Source organism: Artibeus jamaicensis, unplaced genomic scaffold, assembly GCF_021234435.1.
Source record: "Artibeus jamaicensis isolate MK-2021 breed Jamaican fruit bat unplaced genomic scaffold, CSHL_Jam_final contig_464, whole genome shotgun sequence".
NCBI lineage: Eukaryota > Metazoa > Chordata > Mammalia > Chiroptera > Phyllostomidae > Artibeus > Artibeus jamaicensis.
Window position 1 is genome coordinate 4,556,937 of NW_026521842.1, and position 13,466 is coordinate 4,570,402.

General features: G+C 53.8%; 1 protein-coding gene across 3 annotated transcripts in view; it reads left to right on the forward strand.

Annotated features, from left to right (window-relative positions):
* Positions 1-6,179, forward strand: part of CUNH16orf74 (chromosome unknown C16orf74 homolog) — a 45,300-nt gene extending 39,121 nt beyond the window's left edge. For all 3 annotated transcript variants that reach the window (XM_037142390.2, XM_037142392.2, XM_037142391.2), the window contains 2 exons: positions 3,169-3,309; positions 5,633-6,179. In XM_037142390.2, the coding sequence (XP_036998285.2) occupies positions 3,169-3,309; positions 5,633-5,691 (200 nt within the window). In that variant the 3' untranslated portion in view covers positions 5,692-6,179. The remainder of the gene's footprint in view (positions 1-3,168; positions 3,310-5,632) is intronic.
* The last annotated feature ends 7,287 nt before the right edge of the window (positions 6,180-13,466 follow it).

Here is a 13,466-nt window from a genome sequence, read left to right on the forward strand (position 1 = left end):
CATATACTCTCTGAGGCTGCTTTCTACTACAGTGGCAAAGTGAAATAGTTGTAGCAGAGGCTGCGTAGCCCCAACAGTAAAAAGTTTGTACTATCTGGCCCTTTTCATGAAGTTTTCTGGCTCCATTCTACGAAAGTGTAGTTATTAGAAGCAGCAGCTTATGGAATCTGACAGGCCTGGTTTGGGTTCAGATCCTGGCTTCGCCACAGGCTCTTCGACTCCACGTCGGTTCTTCCTGTCTGGTCCTCAGTCTCCACCTCTGTGCGATGGGGCTGCTCACACTTCACCCGTCTCGGGGTAGCCATGAGGCGTTCAGCGCTGTGTGTGTCCTGCAGCAAAGGATCTGTAAACGTCAACTGTTACCCGTGTTAACCAGAGGGCCTGCTCCAAGTGGCTTCCTTTTATTTTACGTTCTGCAGGCAGAACAGTTCTGCTGCTTTAAAAGGAGGCTTGGAAACCACGGCTTTGGATCGAGTTGGCAGAGGCCTGGGCGGGTGCTCTTGCAGGGCTGGTAGTCTCCTGGGGCCTCTGCCTACAGAACTGAGCAGCCCAGCAGACTCAGAGGGCCACAGGGGCTCCCCAGGACGGGCAGGCCGTGCTGATGGCACCACGCCTCTGTTGCTGTGCAGCAAGCCCCCCTGAGGTTTAGAGGCTTAAACATTATCTCAGTTTCTGTGGGTCGGGAATCCAGGAATGGCTTCGTGGGGAGGTTCTGGCTTAGAGTCTCTTGTGAGGTAACGGTCAAGCTGTTGGCCTGACCTCAGTCTTACCCGAAGGCTTGATTGGGCCGAGGACCCACTTCCTGGGTGGCTCCTTCTCAGGCTGCGCTCCTGTCCCCAAACATGGCAGCTGGCTTCCCCCAGAGGAAGAGCAGGGAAGAAGTTGTAGTATCTCTTGTGACCACCCCTTGGAAGTCACACACCATCCCTTCCGTCCTCCTCTGTTCATTAGAATTCACCCTGAGTCCACCCCACACTGAAGGGCAGGGACTTGGGCCCCGCCTCTTGGGACCCGTGGGGGCTGTTCGGGAGCAGCGTCCCAGTGGCGCTCAGGGTCGGCCGGAGGAGCAGCGGGGAGGACAGTCATCCCCTGCTCAGCTCTGGCTGTTAGCCAAGGGCCCGGACACTGGAGCTCATAGTGTCTGGGGCTCTGGGAAAAACAGTGTGCAAAACCTAGAGCCAAGGACACCGGCATCCAGGCCAGGGGTGCCCAAAGCTGTTCTTCACCTCAAATGGAAAGCACTGCTCCTTGCTCCATCCCAGGTACTGTGCTAGACTCAAACGAGATCAGGGCTGTCCTCTGGAGGCTCACAGCAAAGGAAGGCAGAATTAAGAACTAATCATTTCAGGCCCTGGCCACCATAGCTCAGTGGATTGAGTGCGGGCCTGCGAACCAAAGGTTCGCAGTTCGATTCCCGGTCAGGGCACATGCCTGGGTTGCAGGACACATGGGAGGCAACCATACATTGATGCTTCTCTCCCTCTCTCCTTCCCTTCCCCTCTAAAGATAAATAAATAAAATCCAAAAAAAAAAAGAAGAAGAACTAATGATTTCAGTACATTGTGCAGCGCTGGAGGACTAATGAATGAAGAGTGTAATGACAAAGATGAGTGTAATGACAAAGGAGGAGGGATCAGGTTTGCTGGGTTGTCTCCCCCAAAGGAGAGCCTGCTGTGATGGGCTTTGAACGATGAGCAGGAAGGAGCTCACTACCACGCTAACGGAGGAAGGCAGGGGAGCAGCCTATACAGCGGATGAAGGGGCTGGGAAGCCCAGCGTACGTGGGAAACTGAGCGGTCTGGAGAGCGTGGGCAGTCGGCAGGGGGTACAGCTGCAGACAGTTTAGGTCAGATTGTGCAGGCTGAAACCTGAGCTAAGAGGTGAACTTTAATTTATGATCAACAAGGTCTTTTATGACTCTGTGAGATGTGAAGAGACTCTAAGGTTATTTAAGGAAGCCCAAGGTCAAACACAAGTAAAGCAGCTTCCTACCGCAGGACTTCTCACAGACTTTAACTCTCCAGCATGCATGGAAATCTCCAAGAGAAGGATAGAGTCGGTGGGATTCTCAAACTCATTTGATCATGGAACTTCCTTCTTGAGGGAGCTTCTGAGGCCAGTGAATAATACACTTTGGGAAATGTTGCTTGTCGATAATTGTCAAGAGCTAGTGAGTGTCCTTGGTGGGGATGTGGTATGATCAGATTTGCGGTCTCTGGCTGCTGTTTGGACAACAGACTGAAGAGGGAGACAGAGGGACTAGTTCGGGGGCAGAGGAGGAAGGAGGAGGGGCGTCAGAGGTATTGCCCAGGTGGCACCTGCGGCTGGCAGGCTGTTGAAACCGGCTGGGGGTTTGAGGGTGAAGTGGGAAAGGAAGGCGCGTGGCCGGCACTCGAGCTCCAGGCTGATGCCATAGACCCTAGATGGGAAGGGTGGTGGGAGGCGCTGGGCGGGGTGGACGGTGAGCGTGCTTCGGGTTAGGTGGAGGTCCATGACGGGGTTTGGCCAATTCACGAGCACAGAAAGGAAAAGGGATTTAACATCTGAGAAGAGGAGGGCAAATTCCCTGAAAAGGGCACCTTACCAAAACTGACACAAGATAGAAACAGAAAAGCGAATGAGCCTCGTATCTATTAAAGAAACCAAATGTGTCATCAAAAGTCTCAGCACAGAGAAAATTCCAGGCCCGGACAGTTTCCCTGGTGAGTTCGGTCTAACTCATAAGGAATAAGCAGCGCAGTGCTCCAGCCTCCTTCAGAAAGCCGTTGGTGGGTGGGTGCTACGTGCGCAGCCTACCCCGCCCCCCGCCCCTCCCCGACAGGCTGGGCTGCAGCTCGGGCCCTGTTGCCTCCCTCTGTGCAGAGTCATGTTCTGAGTCCCTGTCACGTGTCAGACAGTGCCCTGGGCACTGACGCCACGTCAGTGAACAAAACAGGTAGGACTCCCAGTCTTCGCCTAGTGTGCAGGATCGGGTGGGTCATTAACCGTCCTGAGCCTCAGTTAGGTGGGGGCAGCAGTGCCCTGTTGCCGGAGAGTTGTCTGGATGCAGAGTGGCAGTGGGAGGGAGGCAGACAGGCAGCCAGCCGGCTTGGGCAGCTCCCCAGCGGCCACTGATGCGTGTCTCTCTGTCATGTGTGTACGTGTGTGTTCCGCGGCCTGCCCTCTCAGGCTTTAAAATGTGTGTCAGCAGCAGCAGCAGCCACGACGAGGCCCCCGTCCTGAACAACAAGCACCTGGACGTGCCCAACATCATCATCACCCCCCCGACCCCCACAGGCGTGATGCTGCCAAGGGACTCCAGGAGGACAGGTGAGGCCACCCTGCCCCACTCACTACCAAGCCAGGTCGGATGTGTGTGGGGGCGGTGTCTGGCTGGGGGCAGCTCAAGGGGTCCCCTTTTGTGCTGTGGGTCTGAGTTCATGTCCCCACCTCTCCATGGGTCTATTGAAAATTTACCGTTGGATCCCCACCACGGGCCCCTCACCGTGGCACCAGCCTCAGCAAGATGAGGCATGTTAAGTAATTAGCTAGACAGCCCCTGCCGGTGGCCAAGCAAGTGATGGATGGGGCTGGGCGGGCTCACCAAGGTGATCGATGGATGCGCCTTCCCCTGCTAGCCGGGAGACTGGTGCTCCATCTTGCTGGCTGCAGAGGTTCAGCTGGACAGGACAGGCTTGGAAATACACTCGTGCTGGGCTGGGGCTGATCTCTGGGCCCTCCAGATGCAGCTCACTGCAGGGTGAGGGGAGAAGACAGAACCGTTCCCAGACAGAGGGCGAGAGGGAGAGGCGAAACTGTAGGCCCTGGGCCCCTCTGTAGACACTGTTGGAGCTGGTGGGACAAATTCATTAAACAGATTTATCGAGCCAGGCCTGCGTAGGGCTCTGAGGCTGCCACTGTGAATAGTAAGAATAGTAAGTAATGGGTCTGACAGCAGTCATTGACCCCCAATAGGTCCAGTGTTCAGCCCCATTTTATAGATGGGTAAACTGAGGTTCAGAGAGGTTGGGACACTTGCCATACAGCTGATGAGTGGCAGAGTTGGGATTCAGACTCAGGCTGCGTGGTCTGGAGCTCACCCTGCGGACCCCTAGTCTAGACGCCCTCCCAGGTGGCTGGCAGTGTTCGGCACTGGACCGAGACATGAGTCCCGCCTGACTCGGGCGGGCGGCACAGGCAGATGAGGCTGATGTAGGGCTCCTGGACATCTGGCAGCAAGAACTTAGGCACACTTTTGCAGATGTGTTGAGTTGGGATCTCAGCCTGCCCCGTAGGACATGTGACATAGAGAAAGACGTTGGACTCTGGGCCAGGCCTGTGCAGTTACTAGGCTGGGCCACGCTCAGTAAGGATTACAATGGGTCACCTTCCTATGTTACCTGTCCAAGTGGCAGGCACCGGGCTAAGTGCTTCTCACAAATCTTATTTCTCATACCAGCCCCAGGGGTTGTGGGTACCATTCTTATCTCTAGTTTACAGACTGGAAGCTAAGGTCCAGAGAGGGAGAACGACTCACCCAAGGGCACCCAGCAAGGTGGGAAAAGAGCTGGGCCCCTGCTCCAGTGTCCAGTCAAGAGCTCAGCATGGGCGACGGAGGCCTGGGTCCTCGGCGCTGCAATTACACTCCCTTCCCTCTCTGAACCTGAGTGCCCCATCTGTTAAATGGGATCTAACCACCCGCCCTGCTCTCGGGACTGTGTAAGTGCAGGGGAGACTCAGTGTTACTCTACAAGGTCTGTGGGGTCAGAACCTAGAGGCCCCGGCCCCCAGGGGGATTCCTGGCCCTGGGAGAGGTTCCTTTTAAGCTTAAGCAGTTCCAAGGATGGATTTAGTGCTGAGGGACCAGTGCGGGCTCCCCTCCTGTCCCATCCAGAGGCAGGGCTCAGACCTGACCCTGAGCTTTCCCCATTCAGAGAAGGGAAGCACAGGAGAAAGGGCACAGGTTTGGAATCAGAAAACCCTGAATTTGGACCGTGGCTCTGCCACTCACCAGCCTGTGACTTTGAATAGGAAGTTCTATGTCCCTAAGCCTCAGCTTCTCCATCTGTAAAATGGAGACAATAACAGTGCCTCAGAGAGGTTGAAGATGATTAAAAATGAGGAAGGTCAAGTGCTGATTTCTGTGGTATGTTGTGGATATTCTCACCAGTCGTATTTAGTGCAGGAGGAAAGACCACCAGACTTGGGTAGCACTTCCTCCCTGCCTGAGGGCTCTGAGTGATGATTAGCTAGCAACCTGGAGCTTCTGAGAAACTGGAGAGAACCCCAGCCCTTCCTAGGCACTTGCTGACTTGGAGCGCGTCTCCACTCTCTCAGCCTCAGATTCCTGTCTTTAGAACTGCCCGGCCCTGGGCTTTAAGAGGCTAAACTTAGGGCAGCCCAGGTGGGCAACACAATCCCAGGAACCTCAGCCAGGGACACCATGAGCTCAGCGCTGAGTGTGGGATTAGGGGTGCATAGGAATCCGTTAAGACCGAGCATCACTGGGGTCCCCTCTCAACATCCACTGAGGGTTCTCAGGGAGGTGGTACAGAGCAAGGAGCCCAGAGGCACTGTCCCTGGAGCTCCCTGGGAAGGGGGGCCTAGATGGGGTGGGGGATTCATCTACATGTCGATTCCCTTTGTCTCCTAGTCTGGCTGGAAGACACGGGGTCATGTCCAGAGGATGGCGAAATAGACCCTGAAGCCTGAGAAGGAGGCACAGGTCAGGGATTTGTTGGCTGCGGCTCCTGCTCTGGCCATCCCTCATCCCACTCATCCCCAAGGGGGTGTGGCCGTCTGGGACAGATGTGCCGAGTATGCTGGATGGGAGAGCGATTTCGGCACTTAACCAGGAGAAGTGTGGCAAGATGAGCAAAGAATCAGCCCTGCATGCTTCCAGAATGATGTTTCCCTGGCCCTGTTGAGTGGACCGGACCTCTGATGCCTGCACGTGTTTGCTGCCCCCAGGGCCATGGTGACGGCCATCAGGGTGCCAGGGGAGGCTTTCTTCTGGACAAACACATGCCCAGCAGCACCCTGGGCCATGCAGTCAGTGCCCAGGAGATCAACACACACAAGAACTTCTTGCAAAGGAGTGGCTCCATTTTTTACAAATCGTTTTACAGGTATCGAAACAGTTCAAAGGTGATTTATAATTTTTTTTTTTTGCATTATAAATAAAGGTCCTCTGGAATGAATGGTGACCCCTGCTTCTTGGTCTGGGTGGAATAGGTAGAGCACACTCGGGGGCACTGAAGAGAATCACTGTTCTTGGAGGCCTGGCTGGCGATGAGCCTTTGGATGGTCTCATGCTCTGTGACTTGCAGACCGCCACGTGGGGGCCTGGGCATGGCTGAGGCCTGAGGCCACTGGCTCATCAGTCACATGGACCTTGTTTGAGCCCCAGCTCTGTCCCTGCTAGTCCCTGCCAGCTGTGGGATCCTGGTAAAAATGGGAGGCAGTGTTTTTTTGTATTTTTAAAAGAATTTATTTATCTATTTTTAGAGGGAGGAGGAGGGAGGGAGTAAGAGAGCGAGAGAAACGTGGATGGGCTGCCTCTAGCACGCCCCCAGCTGGGGGCCGGGCCTGCTGCACAGGTGTGTGCCCTGATGGGGAATCAACCGGGCGACCTTTTCAGTTCGCAGGCCTGTGCTCAATCCACTGAGCACACCAGCCGGGTCGGTGTTGTGTTTTTTTTAAAGAACATCGAATCGTTGGGGAACCCTCTCCCTGTGGACCGTTCTCATCATGGCACAGGGGTTTCTGTCCATTTTCTTTGGCTTCTATCAGAGGCTGTGTGGCTTTTCCCGACTTTGGTTTGTCCACTGTCATAGTTGGGTTCTCCCAGAAGCAGAACCTGGGCCACAGCTTTGGGAGCAAAAAGTCTGTCTGGGCGGTGATCCTGGGATGCATGGGTAGGGGACAGAGAAGTGCAGTTCTGGGATCCCCAAGGCCACACTCGGGTCCAATAACTTATGAGAAGTACTTACAGAACTAAAAAAAAAACAAAAAACCATTGTAGTCTCAGTTATGGTTTATTATAGCCAAAGGATGCAGAACAAAAGCAGCAAAGGGAAGAAGCCCAAAGGGTGGGGTCCAGGAGTATCCAGACGCTTGAGAGCAGCCGGGAGCATCACATGCAGACAGCGCTGACTCTCCCAGCAGCAGTGGTGACACACACACACACACACACACACACACCGCAAATACCCAGAGTTTTCACTGGGGCTTGGTCAGGCCCACAGTCTGACCACCCACGTGGCGACCGCAGTCTCTAGCCCCTCTGGAGGGCAGTAGCTCAGAACATTGACCTCTCACTCCCTGGTCTCTGGGTTGGCCATGGCTCCACTGAGTGGCTGCCAGGAGTTGGGCTTTGTCAGGCTCCAGTTGGGTTTGAATCTGCTTCACATGTCCCTGCATTTTGTGGCCAGCAGCGACCAGGGTATGTATGTTCTCAGGGAGGAGGGCAGGAGCACGGAGCACCAGCCAGGTCAGGCAAGTGCCTGCTGTGCAGCTTCTGCTCATGATTTGTGGCCCCAGTCCTGTTCCCTCTGAAACCTAGGGAGATGCTGGGCCTCAGGGCTGGGGCTGGGCATTCACTCTGGTGGCTGGCTCTGCTCACGGACAGGGAGCTCCACATCTCCCAGCACAGCTCACAGGCCTCCAGCCCACTCAGCGGCCTGCTGAGGCTAATCACCGCTTCATCCAGGCTTTTAGTGCCCATGGCAACAGGGAGACGGAGACCAGGCGGGAGGGAGGGCCAGCCTGAGGCTGCACAGGACACTGGACTTGGCTTTGCCACAGGGGCCTCTAGAATGTTGACAGTAACACCGCCAGTGGTTGCAAGGCTGCGCTTGAGAGGATCCGTCAGGCCCACCGACCTGTGGGGTTTGGGGTTCTGTGTGGACCTGACCCTTCATTAAAGTCTGGGTGCTGTGTGGGTGGAAGTGGGGACTGTGGGACTGATGATTCATTTATTTTTTTAAGGATTTTATTTATTTTTAGAGAGAGGGGAAGGAGAAAGGGAAGGAGAAGGAGAGGGAGAGAAACATTGACATGCAAGAGATACATGGGTCGGTTGCTTCTTGCACACCCCCAACCCGGGTCCTGGTCTGCAACCCAGGCATGTGCCCTGAGTGGGAATCGAACCTGTGACTTTTCAGTCTGTAGGCCGGTGCACCATCCACTGAGCCACACCAGCCAGGGCAAGAATGATGATTTATTTTGAACTCAAAACATGGCTCTTTGAATCTTATTTCCTGAGTCAGATCCTCCATTTAAATACATCCTGGGGGAGGGTTACTAATGTCTGTAGTTTATTTTTCATTTATTTTTAATGCCAGAGCTGCACATACTGATTAAAACTAACAATAAAAAAGCTTTGTAAATGTCTCCCACCAAAGGGGGGTGGGCAGTGGAGTAGGGACTGCAGTAAAGGCCGCTGAAGTGGAAATGGATGGACATTAACCGCCCTGGCCGCTGACAAAGCCCACGTCCCCTAAGCCTGGTGTGTCCCACAGAAGTTCTGAGTTTCCAGGAGGCCAGCAACGTCCGATCTGAGACAGGATTCGTGCTATATGCTTCCAGGAGGGGAGTCTGGGAGGGGACAAAAGTGTGAAAACAGATGGAAATGTAATTTTTTAATGACAGCAGCAGATGGCAAAAAGACACAAGAGTGTGTTCGCACCATGTCGGAGCCATTTGAGAGCGCCCGGCTCAGCCGGGACGCGTGCTGTGCGGCTGGTGTGATGGCCCCCCCGCCAAACCCTGGAGGCCCGTGAGCTGTGGGGAGGAAGCCGCGGGCCCTCCAGGGAGGGGCATGGCGTGCTGTCAACCTGTGTGGGGCCACAGGTAGATGGGGGAATACTTGTGGCTGCCTGGGTGGGGTCCAGCAGCATCCCTGCGCCTGGCTCTTCTGGACACAGGAGGGCAGTCCACGGGCTCTGGTTTCAGACAGCCTGTCCTTGTGGCCCCCGTGCCTGCTGTCCTACTTCAGACCATCGCCACCACTCACCTGGACTTCTGCCCACAACTTCCAGGTGAGTCTCCTGCTGCCAGATGGCCCGCCGCCCCCCGACTCCACCCACCAGAGTTGTATTTCTGCAGTGCAGAGCTGTGCATCACTCCTCTACCCGCATCCCTCAGATGGCCTCCCTTTGCCCTCAGGGTCATGTCCACATCCTCAGAGGCGGCTTGCAAAGCAGCAGCTGGCCATTGCATGTCTTCCTCACCTCAAATCTCACCACATTCAGTAGATGATGATGCCCCGTGCGACTGCTGTGAGGAAAAGGAGCCGCTTCCTGCTGAGAGCGGCAACCACTGTCCGCCGTGTTGGACACAGCTGAGCGCCTTAGCTGCTCCAGGAGAGGATGATGTTCAGAACAGGTACGGCAGCAGCAGGGTGTTCCAAACCAATCAGAGCCACCAAGGTCAGTCCTGCAGGAGGTCCTATTATCACCTCCACATTAGAGATGAGGTGCGGGCAGGGGCTCAAGTCACATTAAGAACTGTGGCTCTCAGCCTCCTAGAGCCTAGGTGGGGGTGGGGGTCTAGTTAGAGAAGCATCCTGTCCTGTTATGGGGCCCTGCTCTGAGCAGGCAGGTTCCAGCTGAGGCAAGGCAGGGAAGTGTGGCATTATGCATTCTGCATCCCTTAATCTGCCATCACTGTAACTGAGCCCCCTTCTGAGATGGGAGGCACCACCAGCTGCAAGTGAGTGCTTTCCCTAAGCTCCCCCAGAGACCGAGAGAGAGAGAGAGAGAGAGAGAGAGAGACAGAGAGACAGAGAGACAGAGAGAGAGAGACAGAGACAGAGAGGCTACACCCAGTTCTCAGAGCGGAGCTCTCAGCCCCCGCCCAGCCCTGAGCCCCACACCAGCGCTTCTGCCTCCTCCAGCCCAGGTGTGGCTCCAGCATAGGGTAGGTAAGTCTGTTGCACAGGCAGGGCTGAGAGTCTGTGCGGCTTCTCAGCCACCTCCTCAACTCTGCTGTAATTCGTCAATCTCCTGGACCGCTCGTCTCTGGCCACCGTACTGGTTGGAAATGCACGGGACATTTGCATCACTGTGGAAAGACCCACTGCCTTTAATTCAGGAGTCCCCGTTGCTGACTCATTTTGGAGCACTGTTCTGCCAGCCTAAATTCTACGTAACCAAAAGTTGTCGTCCATCCCACTGCCCGACGACGACGGGGGCAATAGGTTCACAGCTTTGGGGGGATTTTAGGTGTCCCCAGGGAGCCTGGGGAGGCTTTTTCAAATATACTTTTTCTTAGTAAGGACAGCTTTCGAGTTACAAAAAAGTTGCAAAGATGGTACAGAGGGTTCCACCTACCTGGGCATATACTGCCCACCCAGGTTCTCTTGTCTCTAATCTTCTGTTATTCTGGTACATTTGTCACAACTGGGGAGCCAATTTTGATGCATTATTATCAGTTAAAGCCCATACTTTATTCACATTTCCTCAGTTTTCCCCTAATATCCTTTTGTTCCTGGTTTGGGAGCCAGCCCATCCAGGATCCCACATGACACTGTTGTCATGAATCCTTAGCCTCCTGGGCTAAAAACTGGGCCGTGACAGTTTTTTGACTCTCCTTATTTTGATGACCCTGACAGCCTTGAGGAGTGCTGGCCAGTGTTTGGCAGAACGTTTTTCTATTGGAATCTGTCTGGTGCTTTTCTCACAATTAGACTGGGGTTGTAGGTTTGGGAGATAAAGTGCCCTTCTCATCCATGCTATCAAGGGTGCATGCTGTCACCTTGGCTTACCACTGCCGATGTTGACCTTGTTCACCTGGCTAAGGTCATATCGGCCAGGTTTCTCCACTGCCAAGTTACTCTGTTTTCTTCGGAAGAACGTCACTCGGGGCAGCCTGCACGTCAGGAGTAGGGTGTCACCGCTCTGCCTTCCTGAAGCCTGGGCATCTATACACATCCTTTGGAATTCTCTGGCATGGGGGGTTTGTCCCTTCACCCACATTAATTTTATCTCTAATTCTTAATTATTACCACGGGGCATTCTGGCCTGCTAGGGGAGGCATTTCTTATAATGGGAAATGATGGTGTGAGGGCCTGCTCACCCCATCCCAAGTAGCACCCCCACCTCTATCATCCCCCTCCTCCTCCCCTCTCCAGTTTCCCTCTTGTCTGTTTACTGTCTCATTCTCCCCACCTTGAGAGGCCAGGCATGAGGCTGAGCATTTGGAAGTTTTCTCTGAATTCTGGGACTGGCTCAGAGCTGGACTGAATTGGGGCAAATCATTTCTCTCCTCGCTTTCCCCCACTACAAAAACCTCCTGGGGAGTGTGTTAAGTGTGTGGTTTCTGAGCCTGGAGCTCAGGGAAGAGAATTTTAAATAACAGCTTTATTGAGAAATAAGTCACCCTATTAAAGCATACAATTCCGTGATTTTTAAAATATGTACAGAGTGGACAACAACCACCACTATCTAATTTCAGAACATTTCCACCACCCACACTAAAGAGAAACCCCATACCCTTTAATAGTCACTCCCCATTTCTCTCTCCTTTGGCCTGGACAACGTTTACTCTCCTTTTTGTTTCTGCAGATTTCCCTGTTCTGGATGGTTCATACGAATGGAATCATACATGGTTGTGGTGGCTGGCTTCTCTCACTTGCAGAATGTTTTCAAGGTTCACCCACATTGCAGCAGATAATAGTGCCTCATTCCTGTTAATGGCCAAAGAATATTCCATAGTATGTACAGACCACATTCTGTTTATCCATCCCTCAGGATGAACATTTGGGTCATTTCCACCTTTCGGATGTTGTAAATCATGCTACTATGAAGGAAAGCCATTTAATAAGTCCTCCAAATGACCGTGATGTACACTCAAGTTTGAGACTCCAAGGCACCACCATTTTGCAGTGTGTGAAGCTCACACTATCTCCTGTTCTCCCAACATCTCAGTGAGGTCAGCAGCAGCATTTTACTGCCCCTGTTTTACACAAGAGGACACCAGGACTCAGGTGACATGGATACAGGGCTCTGCTTGCTCTCCTCACCCTGCTGTGGCCTCGCTGAACCTCAGCGTTCCCTCCAGCTCTTTTCCTTTGCTCTTTCACAGGCTGCAAAAAGCCGGAAGGAAAGCCTCGCCAACTTGGGAACACAAATATTTGCCAGTGAAGAAAACAGTCTCCCATCAATCAAAAGGCAGGCACGTTGGCATGTACTCTCTGCAGATGCCTGAGGAAGCTGCTATTTCAGGAGGGGCCGGTGGCCCAGAGCTTCTTCCCCTCCTCCCCAAACGTTCCTCTTCCTACCTCTTTTACAGAAGAGATTCAGAGAGGTCACTTGCCCTGGGTCACACAGCATCCAGAGGGACTTTTATTTACTTTCTGTGAAAGTATTTGTCTTAATAAATGACACACAGTGAAGGCCTGCAGGTCTGCAGATGACAACATCCCATGCAGTTAGACAACAGACATGCTTTCTGTGCCCTGGGCAAACAGTAGTCTTATTTCATCTTCTCAACAACCTAAATGGGCAGGTTCAGGGGCCTTAGAGGGGAAAGCATGGAGTTATATGGGATGGGGTAGTTTTCCTGCTGGGATAGAGAACCCAGGAATCCTGTCTCCTATGCTTTTTCACAGGGCATAAGGAACAGGGTTTCAAATTCAAGTCCAGCCCACTGCCTGTCGGCGACCCCCCCCCCCCCCCAGTCCTGCACCGGCTGCCTTATCTCCCTGGAAGCTCGGCTGGCCTATTAGCATTCCATCAGAATCCCCTGGCCTGGGTTAAAATTCAGCTTTCTGTTTCCATCCCAGACCCCTAGGACACAATTCTCCAGGAGTGTGCATATTTACTCAGAAACTTCAAAGGGATTCGGACACAGCGGGGAGACTGGGGACAGTATAGCTGTTCAACGGACAGATGAGCACATCAGCACATAATTGCTAGTCTGCAAATTTGCCCCTTCATAAGCCTCACTGGGGGGTCCTTGCCAATATAGATTCTGAGACTTTTCCCAGCAGTTCTGTGGGGTACAGGAATCTACGTTTTCATAGATTTTTAACCAATGTGTATACAGAGGGCAGAAGATTGTGAATGAAAGGAAAAACGCCTTCCTTCACTCTCAGGAGGTCGGGCTGTATTAGGTAATTCTGTGACCCAATACATGCAGTTACTCTTGGCCCCCGGAATAAGGGGTGTTGATGCAAGGTGTTGGCGGGTAAGACACCCAGGGCAGGTGAAGGGACACGGAAGCACGGCCAGATACAGAAGGGCGGTAGACACCCGGTGGAAGTGGCTCCGGGACAAGAGAGAGGGCGTGGCCGGCCTACTCGGGGAGACTGGGCCCCGCCTCGTCCAACGAGGGGGCGGGGCCAGAGCGTGGACACCGCGGGGGCAGGGTAAGATCGCCGCCTCTGCGAAGCTAGCCAATCCGCGGGCTCACTGCAGCTGTGCTTCCCGCCTCCCGGCCGCCGCGCGGAGAGCGCCGCGTTACTATTGGCCGGCCCATGGCTT